Consider the following 23,523-nt stretch of genomic DNA (forward strand, 5'->3'; position numbering starts at 1 on the left):
AATTGTCATAAATATATTAATTTATTATTTATTAAAAATTGAAAAAACGTCAATTCCAAAAATCACGAAACGTTGCAGTTTTTGGGAGAAGAAAAGTTGTAAAATTATAATACAAATACGGAAATTTGTAAAAAGAAAAAATCTTGCATTCAACTACAAGATAAAAAATGTAGAAATCTCAACTTTTTTTAAAAAATAACCCAGACAATCAATATAAAAAAAATTAGTATGATTTGAGTTACTTGTTGTGAAAAGTTGCTATTGTGATTGATCTTTAATGAAAATATTTCAAAGAAGAAGATAGAAATCCTAAACTTGAAAGAAGGAGAAAAAAAAAGGAAAGAAAGAAAGAATTGAAAAACACGTAAAAAAAAATTTGTTGACAAATTATAAGGAAAAAGAAAAAAGGAACAAATATAAGGAGAGAGAAATTTTTTCTCTCTGTAACTGCTAGGAAATAGAGAGAAAATCAGAAAAAAATCATTTTTTTAAAAAAAGAATGTGGCTATTTAATGGCAAATAAATATTAAAAAAATCTTTTTTGGCTAAATAATTTTAAATGGGCTATTTATTGCCAATAAAGTCTATAGGTTGTCATGCTATGCCATTTTTTCGGATGGGCCCGTGTCTAAACTTGCAATTTTTAATTTTTTAAATTTTAAAAAAATCTATGAGATACTTTAAGCTCTTTTGAAAAAATTAAATAAAAAAATTAAGTGCTAAATGTGAATAAGGTTTATAATTTAATTGTTAATAATTTAAAAAATTAAATATGTAAAAGTTATATACTTAATTGCCAATTTTGTTTGAAGTGGTAAAGACATTACATTTCTACCAAAAGATTCATAGTCATACTACAACATTAAAACGTTTGATAATGTCGCACTACCATTAATATATCTAATGTATTCGCACATATATTCATCAACCATAAAAGTTATGTAAAAAAGCGAACTACCGCTTGAGGTAAGTACAAATTTTGTGCATACTAAATTATAACTTTTTTGAATTGATCATAATCTTAATAATTAATAAATATAATTATCATATCGCTATATAATAGTAATTTAAATCGTGATTTGAAGACTTTGAATATACCAATAAAGTATAAAATAAAAACAAAGAAAAATAAGGCTCTAGTTTTCCTCTAGCTTGTACCAACGACACTCCTATATTCTTGAAGCGTGTACTATTATTTATTTCATAATTATTTTTTATCAATTACTTATACATATGTTTTTTTCCAAATTTAACTGCTACACGTAAACCTTAGTTGTGATTTATGATTTTATCTTTTTATTTTAATTTCCTATAACAATTTTAAATATATTTGTTGTTAATATTAAAAAAAAAAAGTATTTGACCTATTTATCCTTTGTATTCCTTTTCTGGTCCAATTTGTCCTTTATTTTCATTTGCACTTTCTCCGTCTCAGGCGGCTTTCCGGTCGTCGCTCACTTTTGTCTATCGGCACTTTAGTACTAAGTCCGCCGTCCTCCGCCCATCGATTCCAAATCATCGGGAAATGCAGCCCGTAAGTCCTCTAGAATCTCTAATTTCATTCAATACTCAGTTTTTCCCCTTAAAATACATTTGCCCTCATTATTTATTTTTATTTTTCAGCTATTACTCGTCTCGGAGGAATCTCAGTTTCTTCTTCGGATACTGAACGGGAGTTTTCAAACCCTAGACATCATTAAGGACCGCATTTTTCACCATTTTGCCAATTTATTCTGCTCGAAAGCGAATTTGGATGTTATTGACATGAGGTGTTTTTTCCATTATATACTTATGCCTATCGTCTTTTTTTTTTTTCCAATTCATTTTGCTTTAACAAATGTTGATATTTTATTTTTGTAATTTTATGTGTAGACAAGATAATGTAATGCATAGTGTGAACCGGGACGAGCTGGGATCCAAAGATTGGTCATCAAAGGGGAACAATTCGAATCCAGAAGGTGATTCGACAGCGGGTTTCAGTGTGTTGGATACAATGTTAAAGCGCAGTTTGGATCGTCTGAAGAGTATGAGGTTTGATTTGTATTTAGAGTCAGAATAGACTAGTTTTTGTGCCTTAAAGGGCAAATTATTTCTTTCTAGTTGTTGTATGATTGATGGTTTCAAGTGCATATGATTGCACATATCACAACGATTTGAATATGAGAATATTTCTGAAGTTTGAACATGGATATTAGGCAACTGTATAGTTGTCAATGTGAGTTCTCCTGGTGATTGATTGAGTTGATGTGCTAACTTACATGTGGGATCATTTGTTTTCTCCTGTCATTTCTTATGTGCCCTGCTTAAGCTGATCATTAAATAATACATTTTGAAGGATGGCAAATTTCTTAAACGAATTCACAAAGATGCTTAGCAAAATAATAATTTCCTAGTTCACAGAGTTTGCAAGTGAATATTGGGTTTCATATCCTTGATAATGCAAATGTAACAAGAATCATTTGTTTAAAATCTATGCTTTTTTGTTTCTTGTTCCTGTCACATGACTGTATCTCGCCTGATCATAAAGTGAGACCTTTGAAAAGAGTAACAAACTGATAATTAAGAAGAAATGACTTTTCCAGATTTACAATTTCCAGATTTACTTTCTAATATTGTCATAGTTTATTAGGACAATAACATTCATAAACTATATACTAGATGCAAACAAGTAATTTTGTTGGTTAAGTACTTGTCTACTGCACTGTAGCATTAGAGTAAATAAGTTAAAATATTCAGCATGAATTTAATTCCTCACTTGTGTTTTTTCCCTGCCAAAAGCTACCTTTGGATGTTATTAGCTTCCTCTGCAGTAGTTAAGTGGCTAAAGGAGTTAAACTCTAACAATGGGCTCTATCCACTTAAAGTCATGTCGATAAATCCAAAATGTAAAAGAAAGGATAATTCAGAGAACTAACATTACCAGCAGCTGTATATCAAATTCTTGAAGAAAGCATTCAAGGATGATCCCCTAGGAAATAAATCTGTAGTGGTGTCAATGTGATTGACTTTCTCAAGGGAAGTAATCCATTAGGTTGGATGCTAGTGAAAACATCAGCAACAATGTCAGCAACAATGTCATCCTGACTACTTTCCACGAGCTTTGGCTAGAGAGAGGAGGGCTCATGGAAGAGTTGTCCCCCCTCCCCTTTGCTGCTTGCATTGACTAGACTTTGTATTAAATATGCTTATGATGTCTAAACAACTGACTTGTTGTGTTTTTTCCATATAACTTTTTTTTAGTTCTGTATTGACGCTTAAGTCCACATTTCACCTTTTCTCATTTCTTTCGGAGGACAAGTCGTTAATGTGAGAGAAAATTTACTTTCTTTTGTTTTGTAATGTCAATGGAACTTTAACGTCTATCCAGTGCCTGTAGACTGTTTCTTGTTGAATTTGAGCCTGTTGGCTTCTTTTTAAAGTCCCTAATATCTTTAAAGGTAATTGCCCTGAACTTTGCAGGGAAAGAATATCGTCGGCTGAAGCAGGCATTGATTACTGCACCTGGGAAATAAATTTCAATAAAGATGCATATGTTGTTAGAGCCATGTGTCTGGATGGTCAACTGGGAGCAGCTTTATCGCTTTGGTGGAACATGATACAGAATAGTATTGTTCCTGATGTTATCACACACAATTACCTCATCAATGCACTCTGCAAAAACGGTGAGTTAGAGAAGGCAGAATGGATTGTTAGAGGTATGCTATATAGGGGTCCTTCTCCCACATGTGCTGCATTCAACTCTTTAATAAGAGGTTATTGCGTGGTGAATGATGTCGATAATGCTCTAAACACCTTTTCTACCATGGCCAACCATGGAATTGTACCAAACAGAGTAACTTGTAACATCCTTGTTCATGCGCTTTGTAAGAAGGGGCTGTTGGAGGAGGCAAAAAATCTTTTCCACAAATTATTAAGCAAAAGTCATAATGGGGGGAGCTCAAATTTGATTACATCAACCATTATGATGGATGGCTGCTTTAAAAATGGAGATACTGATCAAGCTCTTGCTTTTTGGGAGAGGATGTTATTAGAGCGTATCCAAGTTGATAAAGTTTCTTACAATGTTGTTGTCCATGGATTCTGTTTGAGCCATGACCTGGGCACTGCATATAAGTATTGTTGTGAAATGTTAAAACTTGGTTTTGTTCCAGATGTTTATTCTTACAACACTCTCATTGGAGCACTCTGTAGACAAGGAAAGATCAGTGATGCTTGTTATATCTACGATGTTATGACTGGAATGGGTGTCGTACCAGATCAAATCACGTACAGAATGATAATACAGGGGCTATGTATTAACAGGGAGATAGATAGAGCCAATTGTTTTCTTGATTACATGTTAGAGAATTCCATTATACCTGAACCACTTGTTTGGAATGTTATAATTAATGGTTATGGAAGATGTGGAGATATACAAAAAGCTTCATATATTAGAGAAAAAATGGTTGCATGTGGTGTTCTACCAAACATATATACATATAATGCATTAATTTATGCTCAGATAAAGTCAGGAAATCTTTCTGCAGCTCAGTCCTTGGAGAAGGAGTTGCTTTTATATGGTCTTACCCCTGATTCAGTCACTTACAATTTGTTGATTGGTGCTGCTTGTAATCTTGGCCTGATTCACTCAGCACTTCAACTACATGATAAAATGTTGAGAAAAGGTTGTCAGCCAGATGTAATTACTTACACGGAACTACTTAAGGTGTTTTGTGTACAAGGTATGATGAGAGAGGCAGACAAGCTCTTTGGCAAGTTAATGGCATCTGGTTTAGCAGTTGACCATGTTCCCTTTCTGGTACTCATGAAAAGATACTGCAGAATGGGAGAATTTAATAAAGTCTTTGACCTTCACCAAAAGTGGTTAGTGACAATGCCCAGATGAGATGTTTCCCCAAGAATTATTATGATGTTAAGGGCGACTCTAAATATATTTATTCCAGAAGAGAAAGCTACTCTGGTTTCTGCACCTAGTTGGCTTACAGATTTAATGTCCAGAAGCATTGGCCTAGTAGCAGCAGCTGTCTTTGTCTCCCGGAGGTATGTTTAGTTGCTGTTACCTTTGCATTGCACGTTGGATTCCCTTCACTGCATGTGAGATTGAACCTGGAAAACTCTGACATGGTCTGCATCTTATTCCAGGGTTTGACGTAGGACAACTTTCTGATGACAGATTTCGATGGCTTAAATGCTTTGGTTTCACATGTCGCGAGCTTGTTGTCAACTGAACGTGCTACGTAGCAACTTGCTTTGCCTAGGGAAAATATGGAAATGGAAACCAGTACCCCATCAACTTAAGGGCTATTGTATGTCTAAGAGGTTGGCTTCCAAGTTGAAGGTGTGCTTTCTAATTATTTCTAAAACAATAATTCTTCCCATATATCTTTATTCTCTTTTATCCAAGTAGTGATGTGTGTACTATCTGCACGAGATAATGCAAATTTACTCTACGGATCATGCAGATATTTGTCTAACTAATAAGTTTTGGAGAGATTTTGGATGACCTGCTCTTCAATAGCTATAAAAATGGATAAAAACACACACACAGAGAGTCAATTTGGTTGGTCTTTTTTAATTTCTTGCTCTGAGAAGATTAACATACTTGGTATGTAGTACATAACTAGTATTCTGTAGGAACTAGAAGATTAAAATTGATGGATCACACGAGGCCTCAATACAGGCTGTATCTTTGCCAGTTCTTCTGTCATGGAATATGTCAGTATTTGCAGTTATTGATATCAACCATTTAATTATTTATAGTATTGCAACCTTGTTCATTATGCTTACCTCATTCATGGTATGACTTGAATTCTCTAGGGTCTTAACCTCTGCTCTCAAATACATAATTCCCTGAGTCTACCTTAATCTCCTTTTCACTCTTTCATACCACGTAAGAGATACCATTGATGAAGAAACTGCATTTTATAGTGTTCTTACTCTGTGAAGGATATAAAACTCTTAAATTTGGAATTATTCGTCTTTATAGAAACCAGACTAAAAACTTGGCCTATCAGGTTGAAACTATTTGTCCTTTCCATTCTTGGTGCATCCTACTTATTTATACCAGACATCTCAAGTAGTCGTTGAACTCATACAAACAAAGCTATGTTGATGTTGATCCGAAAAAAGGACTCTTGTTGCTTTCAGCTTGTAATACGAACAAATTGTACATCATCTGAACTTATGTTTACTAGTTAATTGATCATTTATAGGTGATGAAGTTGTTCCTTATAGATATGGAGAGATGTCTATCTATGTCCTGTCTGCAGCTAGTTTCAGAATCTTGCACTAAGAAACTATGACGGGTATCTTTTGTGTTTCTCTTCTCAAAGTCGTTTTTTCGTGGCTTTGGAAGTGTTATGTATATTACTAGCCTCTTCTCCAGGCTAGATCATTACACAGTGCCATTTGAGATGCACGTGATCTGTAATTGGTTAAGTCCAAGGCTCAGACTTGAGGGTTCCAGATGATGAACTCCACAACGTTTTCATGTTCAAGTTGACCCCTGACAAGAACATGGGAATACGATTATACAGGAGAAGTACACGCGCAGTTTTTCATGTGGTTGATAGATGCCTTTGGTGAATGCTAGGACTTGGAAACATTCTACAAGATAAAGTTCTGGTTCTGGTTCTCTTATAATTTACTTGCGGACATCTTTATATGTTAACGTTTTTTCAAGAAAATTGTGCTTCTTCTGTCCAGTTTTATCTCTAATTTTAATCTAGCCAGTCATCTTTTTTTCTTAAAAGAAATACTACTATATCATGAATTTTAGTAGTGACTGATGTAAAATTTGGTTATACAAGCCATAGTTTATTAGTTGATTTGATTGGCACAACAAGTGTTCTGTATACTGAAGGAACCGTGGCATATATCTTACAGCATCAACTTAAGAATCGGAAAGAAGGGAAAAAGTTTCATGGTAAAATTGGCTCCTAAGGGTCCGTTTGGCATGTGATATGGAATCATAATTTAAGTTTAAGTTAATATGATTATGAAGTTAAAAGTCTTATTCGGACATGTAATTTTAATTTTTTAAGTTGTCTTTTTTTTCTCATAAACATAAATACAACCAAAAAAAATTTCAATCTTAACAAATAAGCCATCATACTTCATAAATAAGATTTCAAAATATTGTAAGACAATGAATTGTGAAATCACATATCTCCATATTCTTTATATAATTAAATGATTGTAATTACGTATCTTTTAAATACACATGCTTAATCACTAGTCAATGCCAAACATTGATTTTTTTTTGTAAGATTTAAATGGTAGATTTTTTTTTTCAAATATAAATTTATAAGATCAAATTATAATTTAAAATCTCAAATCATGCTCTATTTTTTTTCACTGATTTGAAATATGATTCAAACTATTATTATATGGAATTGCATGTCCAATGCAGGCTAAATATTTATTTATAATATTCAACTTCAAAAATAACAACTGAGGAAAAACCGGATTTGACCCAAAAGACCAAAAATAACAAAAACAGGACCGGCAATTTTTAGGGTTTAAGAAACGCCCATCTTCTTGCAGGATTTAAGAAAGGCCTCGTTTTGAGCTACTCTCGCCATTGTCTTCGTTCTTACACTCTCTGCAAGTACTGCATAGCCATGAATTACAGGTTCCAGAATCTCCTCGGAGCTCCTTACAGAGGCGGCAACGCTTTAGTAGTGAACAATAGTCTTCTTATCTCCCCTATCGGTAACCGTGTTGCCGTCACTGACCTCATCAAATCCGAAACTATTACATTGCCTTCACAGTCCTCCACCAATCTCCGCCGCATCGCCGCCTCTCCTGATGGCGTATTCCTCCTCGCTATCGACGAAAACAACCGTTGCCTCTTTATCAACCTCCTCCGCCGCGCCGTCCTCCATCGCATCACCTTCAAGCATCCTGTGGCGGCTGCCAAGTTTAGCCCCGATGGACAACTTATTGCGGTTGCCGCCGGTAAGCTCCTGCAAATTTGGCGCTCACCTGGTTTTAGAAAAGAGTTCTTTCCGTTTGAGTTGATCAGGACGTTTACTGATTGTAATGATAGAATTACGTCACTAGATTGGAGCCCAGATTCTGGTTATGTGTTGGCGGGGTCTAAAGACCTAACTGCTAGGCTTTTTTGTTTGAAAAAATCAACTAAATATATCAAGCCGTTTCTATTTTTAGGCCATAGGGATGTGATTGTAGGTGCTTTCTTTGGAACTGATAAGAAAACTAATAAGGTTTGTAGAGTTTATACCATATCCCGAGATGGTGCCATTTTTAGCTGGGGATATAGTGAAATGGATGGAAATTTTGATGAACCATCACTTGCTTCAGAGCCAGAATCACCAGGTACACCAGAGCAAGGGCAAGGGAACAATGCAGAAGGTGATAGTGATAGCAGGGTCAAAAAAAGAAAGAACTTTGATGGGAAAGATGATACATTGGACCTAGATGATAGGTTTCAGTTGCACAAACTGAAATGGGAGTTGATAAAGAAAGACTTCTTCATGCAAGCACCAGCAAAGTTAACAGCTTGTGATTATCATAGGGGTCTTGATATGGCTGTAGTTGGTTTTTCTAATGGCATTTTTGGGCTTTATCAAATGCCTGATTTTGTGTGCATTCACTTGTTGTCCATCTCGAGAGAGAAGATAACTACGGCTGTTTTTAATGATCTTGGGAATTGGTTGACATTCGGATGTGCAAGGCTTGGACAGTTGCTTGTATGGGAGTGGAAGTCAGAGAGTTACATACTGAAGCAACAGGGACACTATTTTGATGTAAACTGCCTTGCATATTCACCAGATTCTCAGCTCGTTGCCACAGGAGCAGATGACAACAAAATTAAGGTAAGAGGATTTAGAGTTGCTTTTATGTGAACTAGTTTATGCAAGTTGACTAAAGGTTTTCAGAAGTAGTAATTATGACCACTTAGGCAAAACTTGGAAGTTTGCATCTATTTCAGTTCTGCTAGGGACACCATAGTTATAAGCTCATGTAGAGTTCAATACATCAAGTTACTGAAGCAACTGTTTCTTACCGGTTATAATTTGAAATTTTTTATACTGGATGACTTTGTATCTATTGTAGATTGCTGGATGCCTCCCTTTTTACCTAATAATTACCACTTCTCCGGAAAAAAAAAAGTTCCCATTTTTCCGCATCTTCATTTTCAGTTAACATTGGTATTCGCTAAAGCAGAAAAACTCATTGTCTATGTTTTGCAGGTCTGGACTGTTTCATCCGGTTTCTGCTTTGTAACATTCTCCGAGCACACAAATGCAGTTACAGCACTCCATTTCATGCCTGGCAACCACTGTCTCTTAAGCGCCTCTTTGGATGGGACAGTTCGTGCATGGGATCTCTTGAGATATAGAAACTTTAAAACTTTTACTACCCCTACATCTAAGCAATTTGTTTCTTTAGCAGCTGATCAGAGTGGTGAAGTGATATGTGCCGGAACCCTTGACTCATTTGAGGTAGTGCAGTTCTGATTGTATTTTGATCATATCTTGTACCATCATTTGTTGTTAATTGATTATAATACTAATTTCTACTTCGCTGTTGATACAAATATACTATCTTTGTTTTTCTTCATAGATTTTCGTCTGGTCAATGAAGACGGGCAGATTGCTAGACATTCTTAGCGGTCACGAGGGTCCTGTTCATGGGCTAGTATTTTCTCCGACTAATGTGAGTCTTTATCTAATTTTTAAGATTCCCGAAATAATTTAAGTCAGGTTTCTTCCCTTTTTCAATCCTCTACACTGGCATTGACAACATTATACTAAAGCTTCATAAATCAATATAGTCAAACAATTTTGTAGAGCTTGGTTAACTTTTTCTGGTTTTCTATAGGCTACTTTGGCTTCCTCATCATGGGACAAAACTGTCCGCTTGTGGGATGTTTTTGATGGAAAAGGAGCAGTTGAAACATTTCCTCACACTCATGATGTCCTCACGGTTGTTTATCGTCCTGATGGCAAGCAGCTGGCATGTAGCACCCTGGATGGACATATTCATTTCTGGGATCCAATTGAGGGTCTGCTGATGTACACAATTGAAGGCCGTAGGGATATTGCAGGTGGACGTCTCATGACTGATCGTCGATCAGCAGCTAACTCGACATCTGGGAAGTGCTTCACAACTTTGTGTTATTCCGCTGATGGGAGCTATATATTAGCTGGTGGAAATAGTAAATATATTTGTATGTATGATGTTGCTGATCAGGTCTGTGGCTTCTTTCAATGCTACGTATTATTGCTTAGGAATGCTGGTATTACATATAATGTGTGCTCTTGGTGAATTACGATTCTCTCCTAATTAGTAATATGCTTTTATGTGACATAAAAAATAACACTTTTTATTGATTGCATTCATTCTCTCTTTTGATTTGGTGGTGAGTTAGTTTCATCTTCATCTCGTAAGTGGGTTTGTTTTGAACTTGAACTCAAAAGTTTGTAAATTCTTTGATTATATGTTGCTCTTTGAGTGTACTTGGTGTTTACAGTAAAATGAACTATAGTTTACATTAGTTAAATAAGGTCGAAAGCAGAAAATATGTTTTTGTAGAATGAAAGAAATGGGTATTCGTGAAAGAGAAAACAAAAAGAGATGGATCTCTCTAGTGGAGCTTCATATCACAGTACTCTTTCTTTAGCTGAGGTGCCATTGAATTGGTATATCTACAATCCATTATTTTGGCCATTTCACTGACCCAATACATAATTGTGTTGTGATTTGCTATGCGATGGCACTCATCAGGTTACAGTAGATGAGTAGAATATTTTTGTACTAAAGTATGACTTTGTTGATTAATGATAATTGCATCACGCATGGTTGAACAAATACCTAATTAATTGGTAGAAAATGAATTATGTGATACACAAAAGTCAATACCTCCTGTAATCTTGGGCATCTTTATCAGTATCCCCTGCTGCAACTAGATAAGCAAACAAGTAGATAATTCCCCTTGGAACCATTTTGGTAATGTTCTCAAATAATGAATAAGAGCACATGGGATAGTTCTTTATATTTTTTCTGGTCATGGGAAAAAATGGCAGACAATATAGCCAATTGAAAAAAATGCAAATTGGCTCTTTTGTAACATATTCTTTCGGTAGTTTAAGTTGGATTCCTTTAATTTACTTTGTGTATTGTATCTCCTACATTCTAAATCCTAGAAACTGTGAATAAGTGAAAAACATGAACAGTGTTGGCTTCTTTTATAAGAACCTGCACTTGAGATGCTTAATTATTTTCCATGTACTTGAGCTACTGGTGAATAGTTAAACAGGGGGAATGGTTCTGATCTTCTTCCTAGGAAAATTCTGGGGTTTGTAGTTATTGGGTGGTACTGGTGAATGAGTTTTACAGGGACTCCACTGATCAAACTTAAAACACATGTTAGCTCTTGTTAGATTTACATTATTGTATAATTAACAGTGATGACCTCGTAAAAGTTGGTCTGTTTGTTCTTGGAGATAGTCTTTGTAGTCATCATGATGTTCACAGTAACGCAACACTTCCTTCTTCACATCAGTGCTCTAAAAATCAGAAAGCTTGAGAATCATTATAATGTTCTAATAGTTGATGGTTTGTGTACAACTATGAAAAGTTTTCTCCCTACACTAGTGATTAGAGATGGATGGAATCTTCCCTTATACATTTCCTTATTTGGTCCCACTGTTTTCTAGCCGATTTGGTATTTTTGTGCCATGAAGCTGTAAAATTTATTCTCTTGCTTTCGAGTGCATCATTGCTTGACCAAAAGAAGAAAACATATTGCCTTGCAGGTGTTGCTGCGTCGCTTCCAGATAACCCACAATCTTTCCTTGGATGGGGTGCTGGATGTTTTGAACTCTAAAAACATGACAGAGAGTGGTCCACTCAATCTGATTGATGATGATAATAGTGACACTGAAGAAGGTGTTGATAAGCAAGTGAGAAATAAATTGGCATATGACTTGCCCGGGTCAATGCCCAACCATGGAAGAGCAGTTATTCGAACAAAATGCTTGAGAATTGCCCCGACTGGCAGGAGTTGGGCAGCTGCAACTACAGAAGGGGTCTTGATTTATTCTATGGATGAGTCTTTTATCTTTGACCCGACTGATCTAGACATAGATCTTACACCAGAAGTAAGCCCTTGTTTAATTAGAATAAAGTCCTGAAACCCAGGAATTGGTTATGGAATGAGATTGAAGGAAGTAACTTTTAGATTTCTTGTTTCTTGACTTTTCCAAATTTAAAAACATCATGGCATCTGTGCATAGACACATTTCCATACGCTTATGTATGTACTTTGTTTTACAGGCTGTTGATGCAGCACTAAAGGAAAATCAGACTAGTCGAGCAGTGATTCTTAGTCTACGTTTAAATGAAGATAGTTTGATTAAGAAGTGCATTATTGGTGTCAGTCCTGCAGATATACCAGCTGTAGCATCCTCAGTCCCTGTTAAATATATTCAGAGATTAGTTGAGGCATTAGCATCTCTGCTGGAGAACTGCCCACACATGGAGTTTATCCTCAGATGGTGTCAGGTTTCCTATCAAATACAACCTCCTCTTTGCTCTTTCTTACCTTGACAAGTGTTGTACACATTTGTCAGCTTTTAATCCTTTTGCATGTCTGGTAGGAACTTTGCAAAATCCACGGCAATTCTATTCAGCAGAAATCCAGAAGCTTGCTTCCTGCTCTAAAATCCTTACAGAAGGCAATTACCAGGTTGCATCAAGATTTGGCTGATACATGCAACTCTAATGAATATATGCTCCGATATTTGTGTTCTGCAAGTGATGCAAAGTGACAGTTCTCTTTGCGTTGTTGCTCTTTGGTAAGCTCTTTCTAAATTCTAGGATTTTTGCTTTTGTTCGTCAACTAGTGTAGGATGTTTATGACAATTGCTTTTATGAAGTACTATAGCTTTAGAAACCTCAATTTTGAGAATGCTCACTAGTTTCAGGATATTTCAATAGCTTATATATGATTTCATTTGCCTCCTGTCCAGTTGTTTGGCCAATCTCGATGCTTCCTGAATCTTTCTGTTGGTGTCATTGAAACCACTGTGAACATGTTCTAGTGACGTATTGCAGGACTACGTTGGAAATCTGGTTGTAACAATTTGATTATGCTTCCCAGAGTTAAGTGACGTGAAGACAACCAGTTCCACACTATTGTCTTATACCGGAGACAGATGCATGTATCTGGGTGGGAGAATAATTGAGGCTCACAATTCATCCACTATTGCAAAATCAAGCTTCAGACAATGATGCTTACTCAACCGTGAACCGTTCATTGGACCTACATGGTAAGCACATTAATTCTGTCTTAGAAGATGGTCTGAGTTACTACCAGCTTGCCTAAGCAGTCTCATTTTTTTGGTTTTAGTTAGAAATGAAAATTTTGGGCATTGTATTTGTATGCCATTTTTTGTTTTTGGTTTAGATGTGGAAGTTTTGGTTTTCAAGTTTAGGATGTGGAATGAGTCATTGTATACTAGATTAGGGCACTTCTTGAAATGCCCAAGTTAATTCAAAATCTTATTTATTCATTCTCGTTTATGAGCTAACTAAAGCAATCTCGTTTCTTTAAGGCAAATAACATCTATGAGTCATTCCCTTTTGGACTACTCCCTCCATTCGGATTTACTTATCTAATATTTCCTAATTTGATTTCTTTTTACTTGCCATTTTTGACAAATCAAGAAATAATAATAAAAAATTGCTCTATTAGACCCTCAATTTATTAACATTGAGTTAAAGTCTTCGAAAAATGAAGTGCATAAATATGTTTGGGATTCTATTAATTAAGAGGGGTAAAATAGTAATTTATTATATTAATTATTGTTTTCTTAATAGGTGTGTCAAGTCAAAATTTGACAGTAACTTGAGGTCCATAAGTGATCACAGTTTATTTTTATTTGATTCAAATGGCTGAATCATCGGGTAAAACTGTAGTAACAATAACTGCGACAAACTGTAGTAATATAATATACTACAACATTATTGTAATCTACGAAAGGAGTCCGAAAAGAGCAGAGTATATATGTAATTTATAAATGGAGTTTGAAGAGACGATATAAATTTGAGTTTATACTCTGATCTTCTATATACTTCAAAATTTTGACGGTACAAAATTCAAAGCAATTATCAGTTGACCTTGGGACCACTAAGATGAAATTTTTAGTGCAAAAAATACGTAGTGAACAAATCTAAAATCAAAAGAAAACAACAATTAGTGTCTTCAGTAAAAACAATAGAATAAAAGAAAATATAATTATAGAAATGTTACTTTAATTTTTTGATAATCATGATTTTCAGACCAATTAATATGTTTATTTCGATAAATATCTTTTGAAAAGATAAGTTACTAATATTTTGAGTCGAGAGCAGGGCCGGCTCTATGCTTCCTTGAATAAGGCATTGGCCTTAGGCCCCAATTTTAGGGGGCCTCAATTTCTTAACAATAATAAATTATGTGTTGATTTTTTTTATAGAAAAGATTAATTATTTATGATAAAATATATATTTTTTAAAACAATATTTTATTCTCTTTAATCTCATTTAAATAGAAGAAATCAAAAAAATTGTTTTATTTTCTTACATTCTCTATGCTAATATTCACATTATTTTATTCTTTTTAATTCCTTTTACACTCTTTTCTTTAAATTTTTGATAAGTTAGAGTAATATTCTATCAAAAATATGAATCAATAGTCGAAAAGTGTTGAACAAAGTGAATTATAAATTCTTTTTCTATTCTTAGATTTTCAAGCATTACAACAAGCATAGTAAAATGTGGGGTATACAAAATTAGCAACTTCTTGAATCAAATTCTATGTTAACAATTCATATAATAATTGTCCGAGTAAGAAAATGTTTTTCAATGTTGAATTGATAAAATTTTATCTAAAGCTAATAATTGAAAAAGGAATCGAATAAATCATTTATAAAAAACTATTAAGTATACTTTGCATTTAAAAGTGTAAGATTTTTTTTTTTTAAAAAAATTAATACATATGAAGTTTATTTAGATTTTCGGCCTTTAGTTGAAATTTCGCTTTAGGCCTCTGATTGCGTTGAGCTGCCCCTAGTCGAGAGTCTATTGAATTTCTTTTACCTTCGTAAGGTAAGAATAACTATGGTGTATACAATATCTTTCTAAAATCTTATTTGTAAAAGTTGCACTTATATATTATTATTATAAAGTTATTTCTGCTCGAATTTAACTGTCGTTTTAACTAAATATCTTATCACTCATTTAATTCTACCTTATCATAAGATACACCAATCTTGTTTACTTAATTTTTATTATGTCCGTCTATCACATATTATAAATAGATGTCTACTTTTGTTCCTCCAATTTAGTAGTAATTATCTTATAATTTATTATTTAGGAATAGTTTCTAATTTATCTTTGTGATTCCCTCTGATTAAAAAATAGACCTACTTTTTTTTTAGTTTGTTTAAAAAAATGAACCTTTTCTTTTTTATAACACTTTAATTTCAGTTTTACGTAACATGTTCAAGACTACAAAAAATTAAAAGACATTTTATTATATTTAACATAACTTTAATTCTAAATTACAAGATTGAAAAGTCTTCTATATTTATTTTTTTAAAATTTCGTGCCAATCAAACTTGATTATTTTTTCTGAGACGGAAAGAATATTAACTATAGTCAATTTTTAGAACATTTTAATTTATTATATTCCAAAAGTAATGAAACAAAATGATACTCATTCAATTTATCCTTTTTAAAAATATATCAAATCAATATTGAACACTTAAAAATAGACTAACGGAGTATGAATTATGTTGAGCCAACCCCACACATTACGGAAATAATAATAATAAGTAAAAGAAGCCTAGATTTGATACGGTGGAATCGAAACCATCCGAACTTTCTTACATTTTCGACCAAAACACGCAGACACCTACTAGCAGTTTCTAGAACAAACTAAATCTCACCGCCCCATTCCTATTCTCCCACCGAACCTCTCTTTATATCATTCTTCACCATCATTTTTCCACCAACATATTCCAATCTCGCCGGCGTAGTTTTACTGTTTTGAGAAATTGTTATCTACTTTTGGTTCAGGCATTTTCACAAACAGTTTTTGCAAATGGAAGAAGACGGTGCCGTTACAGTGTACAGTGGCAGCGCCATTACTGATACCAAGAAGAATACGTTCTCGATCAAAGTTGGAATTGCTCAAATGCTTAGAGGAGGAGCGATTGCGGAGGTTACCACCGTCAACCAAGCGAAGATTGCCGAGTCGGCCGGAGTTTGTTGTCTTGTAGTTTCGGAGCCTAAAGGACCCGGAATCTCGCGTATGCCCGACCCGTCTCTAATCAAGGAGATCAAGCAGGCAGTTGCGCTTCCTGTAATGGCGAAAGCCCGTGTCGGTCATTTTGTTGAAGCCCAGATCCTTGAAGCTATTGGAGTTGATTATATAGATGAGAGCGAGACTTTAGCACTAGCAGACGAAGATCATTTCGTCAACAAACATAATTTCCGGGCACCCTTTGTCTGTGGATGTCGAGATCTTGGAGAAGCGTTAAGGAGAGTCAGAGAAGGCGCTGCCATGGTTAGGACCCAAGGGGATCTAGCGGGTACGGGCAGTATAGTTGATACAGTCCACAATGTGAGGAAAGTGATGGGAGATATTAGAATTCTATCAAACATGGATGATGATGAGGTCTTCACTTTCTCAAAGAAGATCGGTGCACCTTATGATATTGTTGCACAGACGAAGCAGATGGGTAGGCTCCCTGTGGTTCATTTTGCTGCTGGTGGAATCGTCACGCCTGCAGATGCAGCGTTCATGATGCAGCTGGGTTGTGATGGTGTGTTTATTGGTTCGGATATATTCAATTGCTCTGATCCTTACAAGAAAGTTAGGGCAATTGTGCAGGCTGTCAGGAACTATAACGATCCCCATATTTTGGCCGCGGCTAGCAGTGGTTTGGAGGAAGCAATGGGCGGTCTAAATCTGAACGAAAACAGGGTCGAGCGATTTGTTAGTGATGAGACCTACTGATGAGATCAAGTTGAGTCTGTTTTTGTGTCTGTTGTTGATCATAGTATCATGTATTTTGCAGTTCAGCTTTTGTGAACAATATCTTTTCTTGGTTTTGCTTTTGCAATAACTTGATGATGAGTTTAACATACCATGTTTTAGGCTTGTTTACATGCTTGTGGCATCAGAAGAAAATGGCAACATTGACTTGAAATGACTCTGGATATTACAATATTGTGAAGGCATGTTGATCAATTTGTTTAGATATTGTTTACATGTTTATAGTTGTGTGTTGTAATGAATATAGAGACGACGGATGATCAAATCGAATCCAGTCAATTCTTGCATTTGGATGTATTGGCTAAATAATTGCTATCATAATGAACGAATGATCAGTATTTCAGAGCCCTACTCAGGATGTTTTCTCTTTCAACAACATGATGCATATTAAAGAAGTTCTTTAGTCCTGTTTTATAATTGCATTTTCAGATTGGACATTTGTATGATCATTGTCATTGTGGCTTGCAAAGGAACCTCAGTGCAGTTTCATAGGCAGTGAATATAGCCCCATTCACTATGAATGCTCTGCCAACTGTAGTTCCCACGCCTCGCCAAAGCACACCATATCCCTCTGTTCTTACACTTTGCCTGAAGCAATCAACAATACCATGGTATTTTGCAGTTTTAGACTGTGATTGAGCTTGGAGTCTGGTCTTAACAACATCTAAGGGGTAGCAGCTTATCCAGCTAACAGACCCTGCAAGACCACCTGCTAGGAGCATTGTTTGGAAGCTCTCGTGGCCATTCTTGCGACAGCCAGGATGAAGTTGCTCCTTAGTATACTCATATACCCAGAAATATAGACCGTGAGAGTGTGCATCTCTGAGGACAGTAACAGTTAATCCTCGGTAGATTCCTCTCAAACCTGCCTGTTTGACAATTCTTCTTGTGACATCTCTTGGACCCTTGAGTCTAGTTACTTGATTGTTGCATTGATTGGTCCTGCTTTGCAATTGTAGTTGGATTTTCACCAGTTCTACAGGGCTGATAATTAGGCTCTGAATTGCTCCTGCTGCAATGCCACCCAAAGCCACTCCTTTGTATGAGGGTGGATCGCTTGCTAGGATCTGTCTGTCAAATGTTCGGGATAGCATTGCGTAGATCTGAAATACCATGGCATTCTGCAATAGGGAGCAAACTAGTGTTTTGATATTGTAGGAATGAACTTTGAAACTTTGATTTGATACGATATTTGCCAAAAGTAGGAATCTACTTTATTTTTGCCTTATGATTCCGATGATTCCTTCAAATCAAGTGTACATTTATATATTTAATCTCATAAATCATCGCGATAACAGAAAATCATATCCATATTCTATAACAGAAGTTGTGTAAATGGAGGAATACAACAATGACCTGAAAAGTGACGGATGCTAGAGGAGCCGCCATGCCCCTGTAGAGAGACAGGGGGCCTTCTTTGGCGACTACATGGCGGAAAACGTTGAAAGCAGAACCACTCTTCGAATTTTGCTGGCGAACTCTGATGCTGTCGAGTGGATAACCAGAAATGAGACCAGCTATTCCTCCAAATCCACCAGCCACAAAATCTTTTCCCCAACTACTTGCAAGAAACTCTGGCCAAAAATCCATGCCCCCTTCATCCCCAAGACCCCACCCACAAATACCTTACTTCCTCCTTCAAATCTATTTAATATTTTTTTTCTCTTCTGGACAGCAATCAATGTGTTTTCCCAATTTTGCTAGTATAAGAAACGACCTCTCCTTGAATATCTCTGTAATACAAAAATTGACCTCTGCTTAAATATGTGTGATATAAAAAAATGCATTGCACCTTTCTGTTTGGTAGTTAAAGAGATGAGGCCTTGAATCTTGAAAATGTGCGACATTGCAACCTGATTTTCTTTTAGTGCCACCAAATACCAATGGTATTTTGTTGGTAGAGGCCTACTAAATGAAGCGGCCAGCCACCTCTTTCTTAGGAAATCCACTATTATACCACCTGTAACAAATACAATCAAGGTTAGCAGAGCTGGCAAATTTTGAACGTCCAATTTAAAAATATTTTATCATTCTTAATTTTGCATGTCATTTCTTAATGATCGTAAGTTGAAAATCAATCAGAAAATTTTGCAATTGATAACCAGCTACGAAGTAAGTTATATGAGGACTGTAAAGTTGGCTGAAAAATAACTTGAGAGAGACTTTCGTTTCTTTAACGAGGGTAAGAGCCCAAGCTGATAGTTTTGACCTGAAAAATATCCCCAAGACTGCTCTTTCAAATAAACAAATGGATAACTTCCTTAGACTAAATCCAACAACAACATATACTCATTGTAGACGGTAGTGCAATCTGGTGAGGGTAGAGTATATGCAGATCTTACCCTACGTCATAGAGATGGAGAAGATGTTTCCGATAGATCCTTCTCTTGTATGTAAAACTAAATCATAAAAAGTGGTATATTTGGAGTAATCCAAAACAGCAGAATGACCCAGTCAACTGTTAAAAATTCTTAGTAATCAATTATACAAGAAGTTTCCACTTAAAAGAGGGTGACAGGTTTGAAATTTAAAGCAAATAGAAAAAAACCTGGTCAACAAAAGAAATCAAAGCCAACAGCATGCTTGTCTCTGTTTTGGTCATTCTATTTTGACTGAAAACATTCATGTGTGGATTAGAGAGCTTCTCTCATATGGCTACCTACAGAATTCTAATTGCTTTCATCCTCGTGTTATCCTGTCACTTTTTGCGTGCAGATTTTGCTAATTTCAACTCAATATTGAAGGGAGAAAGTTTAGCTGATTACCAACAGCTGGTCTCAGCAAATGGCTTCTTCAAAATGCAATTTTTCAGTCCAGGCAAGTCAAGGAACCGCTACTTGGGTATATTTTACACTCGGCCAAGTCTTGATATGTACTCTGATGTTAACGGAGGAGGAGATGAAAAAGCTTTATGGATAGCTAACAGAGACGATCCGATAACGGATACATCTGGAAGTCTTATGATAGCTCCTGATGGCAGATTAATAATTTCTCATAAAGAAGGTAATGTTACTTTGTTCAGTGCTACACCAACAACAGCCACTAACTTAACTGCTATACTACTCGAAAATGGGAATTTTGTGCTGAGGGAACTGAATACCAATAGCTTGGTAAATCGAAAGCTGTGGCAAAGCTTTGATTATCCAACTGATACACTTCTGCCTGGAATGAAGCTTGGGATTAACTTGCGAACGGGGCATAAATGGTCACTGACTTCATGGGTAAATGATCAAGCACCTGCTTCAGGGTCTTTTACCTTTGGTCTTGACCCTAATGGTACAAATCAGCTGATGATCTTGTGGATGGGAAAGGTCTATTGGAAGAGTGGCCCGTGGCCTACTGGCCATCTTGCTCTTAAATATGTCTCAAATGAGGATGAGAAATACTTTATGTATACTGTTGAATTGGAATATCAAAGATACTTTGTGAGTCCATTTGGAATAATTCAGGGTGATTTTAAAGGAAATGCAGCGTTTGGTAATTGTAGTAATGAGACTCCCCATGCTGGCTGCGTAAAGCAGGTATTGCCCCAGTGCAGGACAGCTAAAAAGTACTGGTTTGAGCTTAGACAAGTTTACATGTTTGGAGACAGCGTTAAATTTGATGAGAACTATACTTTGAGCCTCTCTGATTGCAAGGCCAAGTGTGAGAATGACTGCTCGTGTGTTGCCTATGCCTCAGTCGATAGTGACACCGGAATTGGCTGTCAAATTTGGGGGAATGACACGAGTTTTGTGACAGCACAAAACAGTCTAGCCAGAGATGTTTTCTTTCTTACAAGAAAAGGTAATTCTTGAGTACAAAGTTATTCAATAGAGTGAGAGGACATGTTAATAATGTTGCATCTCATATTATGATTACTTTATCCAGCTCAAGATAAATTGTTTTGTGAGGGTATCACACTAATATCACCAATCTGCATTACTCTCATTTGCACGTCATTCAAAAAATTACTAGTACTCGAACAAGCAATTTTCTCCGATCGCGATGCTGCAGGATTTGAGTTAATAAGAGTGTCATCTTCATTTCAAAAATACACTCGAGCAAATGAACAACCATACCATAGAGAATCTTGTTTTGGAGGCTATTAAATTATTATTTTTTGGTATTTCTAGAATACCGACAATTATGATAGCATCATAGTGTATTCCCAAGGTAAATATGTGGAATTTTGGTCATAAACACTGACTTGCAATTTTGACAGATAGGAAGCGGAAATGGTGGATATGGTTGACAATAGCAGTGTCCCTAATGGTATTTGGGTTTATTTGCTCCTTATTCTGTCTGATACGAGGAAAACTCAGAGCAAGAGGTGAGCAATACATCTGCTCTAGCATTAGTCTAAGGTGACACTTATTTGTCTTTGAAATCTTCAATTTTGCATTTGTCACCTAGGCAAAGTCAGACAAATGGAGAAAATATTATACGAGCTTGAAGATCCTAAGACCATTTCTGGCCAGTACAATACTAACAAGACTGCTAGACTAAGGAAGAAGTTCAGGCATGATATACACATATTCAGCCTAGAAACTATGAATATGGCCACAAACAATTTCTCGTCTTCCAATAAGTTGGGACAGGGCGGTTATGGACCTGTTTATAAGGTAAAAGTTTAGAAGCTTTTTGTCTTAAGCTGATTTTTAGATTTGCTAAGTAGCAAAAATTTCAGGGGATGTTTCTCGACGGGCAAGAGATAGCCATCAAGAGACTTTCAAGAAGTTCAGGGCAAGGATTGGTTGAGTTTCAAAACGAAATTGTGCTGATTGCTAAACTCCAGCACACTAATCTTGTCAGACTTTTAGGATGTTGCATTGAAGGGGAAGAGAAGATATTAGTTTATGAATACATGATGAACAAAAGCTTAGACTTCTTCCTATTTGGTATGGATTTCCAATTTCATGCCTAAATTGCTTAATTAATCATATTTGATAACTAATACCCCTTCCCATTTTGATTGAACAGATCCTAGCAGAAAAGATTCACTAAAATGGAATACGCGTATGAACATTATTGAAGGAGTTGCTCAGGGACTACTTTATCTCCATAAGTATTCAAGGCTGAGGGTGATTCACAGAGATCTAAAAGCCAGCAATGTCTTGCTTGATGACAATATGAACCCCAAAATCTCAGATTTTGGGTTGGCCAGGATATTTGGAATGCAAGAATTTGAAGCAAACACGGAGCGAATTGTTGGTACCTAGTAAGTCCTTGATAGATATAATTATCTAACAATGGTGATTCACTGTGTCCTTTTTATTATGTGCTAAGTTGCTACCTTTTCAGTGGTTATATGTCTCCAGAATATGCCATGAATGGCATTGTGTCCATGAAGACAGATGTATTCAGTTTTGGAGTTCTAGTACTCGAGATTTTGAGTGGCAAAAGAAACAACAGCTGCTATCATTTAGAACGCCCACTAAACCTCATCGGATATGTAAGTTCCTCTCGTAAAATATCAATATAGCATGATCAAGAGGCGGATGGAGTGTTTATTCAATGAATTCAACTAAACCCAATACTTTAGAAACAAAACATAAATATACAACATCAACATACCCATTGGAATCCCACAGGCCACAAGTTGGGTCTGGGAGGGCGGTGTGCACACAGACTTACCTACCTAGTAAAGGCAGATAGGCTGTTTTCAATAGACCCTCGACTCAAGACACGAAACATTGAGCTACATGTGAAAATCACTTGAATTATAAAATTCTGAAGTATAATGAGTCTAGTTCTAAAAACTTTAAAGGTTCAACCTGTCAACTTTACATTGTTTTGGATCCGCCCTGGCATGATCACTGAGTTGAACAAGGAAATTTCAAACTTGATATGCTCAATTTGTCTCAGGCATGGGAATTGTGGAAAGCAGGCAGCGTCCTTGAAGAACTAACAGATCCTGTATTGACAAATGAATCAACACCAACGAACGAAGTGATGAGATGCATTCATGTAGGATTACTCTGTGTTCAAGTCAATCCTATGGACAGGCCATCCATGTCAAATGTGGTTATGATGCTCACAAATGATAGCCTACAACTACCCGTCCCCAAGCAACCAGCATTTTTCATTGAGACAGCTATGACTGAGACTGAAACTCGCGAAGAAGTTGGACATTGTTCCACAAATGGGCTATCAATTTCAGATATGGTAGCGAGATGACTTTCATCATTGCACCCCTCAAAATTGTAAAAAATGGTAATATGCAATCTCCCTAATGATAAAAAATAAAAACCACTGCTTGTCTCCTTCATCCAGATTTTACTTTATCTAGCGTCGATATTAAGTATGAGTTGTTGACAAAATAAAGTAAGCTTGTTAGAGCCTTTTGAAGATTATACTGTGTCTAAACAATTTTTACACATTTGTTTTGAATGCAAATGAGTTTTCAGAGTATCAATTGTTACTGAAATCAGAACTCATAAATGTAGTAATTGTTACTAGTTTTGCAA

The 23,523-nt window shown here is 35.8% G+C and overlaps 5 protein-coding genes across 7 annotated transcripts; 4 read left to right on the plus strand and 1 right to left on the minus strand.

The window, feature by feature from the left end:
• The first annotated feature begins 1,439 nt into the window (after positions 1 to 1,439).
• Positions 1,440 to 4,990, plus strand: LOC125832496 (pentatricopeptide repeat-containing protein At5g24830). The gene is made up of 4 exons (XM_049511650.1): positions 1,440 to 1,534; positions 1,624 to 1,769; positions 1,873 to 2,031; positions 3,460 to 4,990. The coding sequence occupies exons 1-4, from the start codon at positions 1,526 to 1,528 to the stop codon at positions 4,883 to 4,885; spliced, it is 1,740 nt and encodes a 579-aa protein (XP_049367607.1). The 5' UTR covers positions 1,440 to 1,525; the 3' UTR covers positions 4,886 to 4,990.
• A 2,541-nt stretch (positions 4,991 to 7,531) lies between these two features.
• LOC125832382 (periodic tryptophan protein 2) lies at positions 7,532 to 13,316 on the plus strand. 3 transcript variants are annotated; one of them, XM_049511525.1, is made up of 8 exons: positions 7,532 to 8,840; positions 9,219 to 9,470; positions 9,592 to 9,684; positions 9,850 to 10,221; positions 11,787 to 12,131; positions 12,307 to 12,534; positions 12,630 to 12,827; positions 13,002 to 13,316. In XM_049511525.1, exons 1-7 carry the CDS (start codon positions 7,623 to 7,625, stop codon positions 12,798 to 12,800), a joined length of 2,679 nt encoding a protein of 892 aa, XP_049367482.1. In that variant the 5' UTR covers positions 7,532 to 7,622; the 3' UTR covers positions 12,801 to 12,827; positions 13,002 to 13,316. The 3 variants fall into 3 exon arrangements, with proteins under 3 accessions (XP_049367482.1, XP_049367481.1, XP_049367480.1); XM_049511524.1 differs by having other exon boundaries at positions 13,074 to 13,316; XM_049511523.1 differs by having other exon boundaries at positions 13,087 to 13,316.
• Positions 13,317 to 15,896: 2,580 nt separating this feature from the next.
• LOC125832251 (pyridoxal 5'-phosphate synthase-like subunit PDX1.2) lies at positions 15,897 to 17,163 on the plus strand. The gene has a single exon (XM_049511397.1). The coding sequence runs from the start codon at positions 16,118 to 16,120 to the stop codon at positions 17,033 to 17,035; it is 918 nt and encodes a 305-aa protein (XP_049367354.1). The 5' UTR covers positions 15,897 to 16,117; the 3' UTR covers positions 17,036 to 17,163.
• Positions 17,164 to 17,387: 224 nt separating this feature from the next.
• On the minus strand, positions 17,388 to 18,675 carry LOC125832253 (mitochondrial arginine transporter BAC2-like). The gene is made up of 2 exons (XM_049511398.1): positions 18,431 to 18,675; positions 17,388 to 18,195 (listed from the first exon to the last, which is right to left on the minus strand). The coding sequence occupies exons 1-2, from the start codon at positions 18,662 to 18,664 to the stop codon at positions 17,527 to 17,529; spliced, it is 903 nt and encodes a 300-aa protein (XP_049367355.1). The 5' UTR covers positions 18,665 to 18,675; the 3' UTR covers positions 17,388 to 17,526.
• A 974-nt stretch (positions 18,676 to 19,649) lies between these two features.
• On the plus strand, positions 19,650 to 23,309 carry LOC125832329 (G-type lectin S-receptor-like serine/threonine-protein kinase CES101). The gene is made up of 7 exons (XM_049511469.1): positions 19,650 to 20,860; positions 21,279 to 21,386; positions 21,470 to 21,678; positions 21,744 to 21,954; positions 22,037 to 22,274; positions 22,358 to 22,508; positions 22,922 to 23,309. Exons 1-7 carry the CDS (start codon positions 19,699 to 19,701, stop codon positions 23,231 to 23,233), a joined length of 2,391 nt encoding a protein of 796 aa, XP_049367426.1. The 5' UTR covers positions 19,650 to 19,698; the 3' UTR covers positions 23,234 to 23,309.
• The last annotated feature ends 214 nt before the right edge of the window (positions 23,310 to 23,523 follow it).

The sequence above is a fragment of the Solanum verrucosum genome, unplaced genomic scaffold (assembly GCF_900185275.1).
Source record: "Solanum verrucosum unplaced genomic scaffold, falcon-dt-bn FXZP01000009.1, whole genome shotgun sequence".
Lineage (NCBI taxonomy): Eukaryota > Viridiplantae > Streptophyta > Magnoliopsida > Solanales > Solanaceae > Solanum > Solanum verrucosum.

Excerpts from the sequence above, each read along its gene's own strand:
- LOC125832496 (XM_049511650.1), top strand. Across the intron at positions 1,770-1,872 it reads TTGGATGTTATTGACATGAG|ACAAGATAATGTAATGCATA; the intron begins GTGTTTTTTCCA and ends TTTTATGTGTAG. Across the intron at positions 2,032-3,459 it reads GATCGTCTGAAGAGTATGAG|GGAAAGAATATCGTCGGCTG; the intron begins GTTTGATTTGTA and ends TGAACTTTGCAG.
- LOC125832382 (XM_049511525.1), top strand. The coding sequence starts at position 7,623 with ATGAATTACAGGTTCCAGAATCTCCTCGGAGCTCCTTACAGAGGCGGC. Across the intron at positions 8,841-9,218 it reads CAGATGACAACAAAATTAAG|GTCTGGACTGTTTCATCCGG; the intron begins GTAAGAGGATTT and ends TATGTTTTGCAG. Across the intron at positions 9,685-9,849 it reads TAGTATTTTCTCCGACTAAT|GCTACTTTGGCTTCCTCATC; the intron begins GTGAGTCTTTAT and ends GGTTTTCTATAG.
- LOC125832251 (XM_049511397.1), top strand. The coding sequence starts at position 16,118 with ATGGAAGAAGACGGTGCCGTTACAGTGTACAGTGGCAGCGCCATTACT.
- LOC125832329 (XM_049511469.1), top strand. The coding sequence starts at position 19,699 with ATGTGTGGATTAGAGAGCTTCTCTCATATGGCTACCTACAGAATTCTA. Across the intron at positions 20,861-21,278 it reads TTTCTTTCTTACAAGAAAAG|ATAGGAAGCGGAAATGGTGG; the intron begins GTAATTCTTGAG and ends CAATTTTGACAG. Across the intron at positions 22,275-22,357 it reads GAGCGAATTGTTGGTACCTA|TGGTTATATGTCTCCAGAAT; the intron begins GTAAGTCCTTGA and ends CTACCTTTTCAG.
- LOC125832253 (XM_049511398.1), bottom strand. The coding sequence starts at position 18,664 with ATGGATTTTTGGCCAGAGTTTCTTGCAAGTAGTTGGGGAAAAGATTTT. Across the intron at positions 18,196-18,430 it reads TAGCATCCGTCACTTTTCAG|AATGCCATGGTATTTCAGAT; the intron begins GTCATTGTTGTA and ends TCCCTATTGCAG.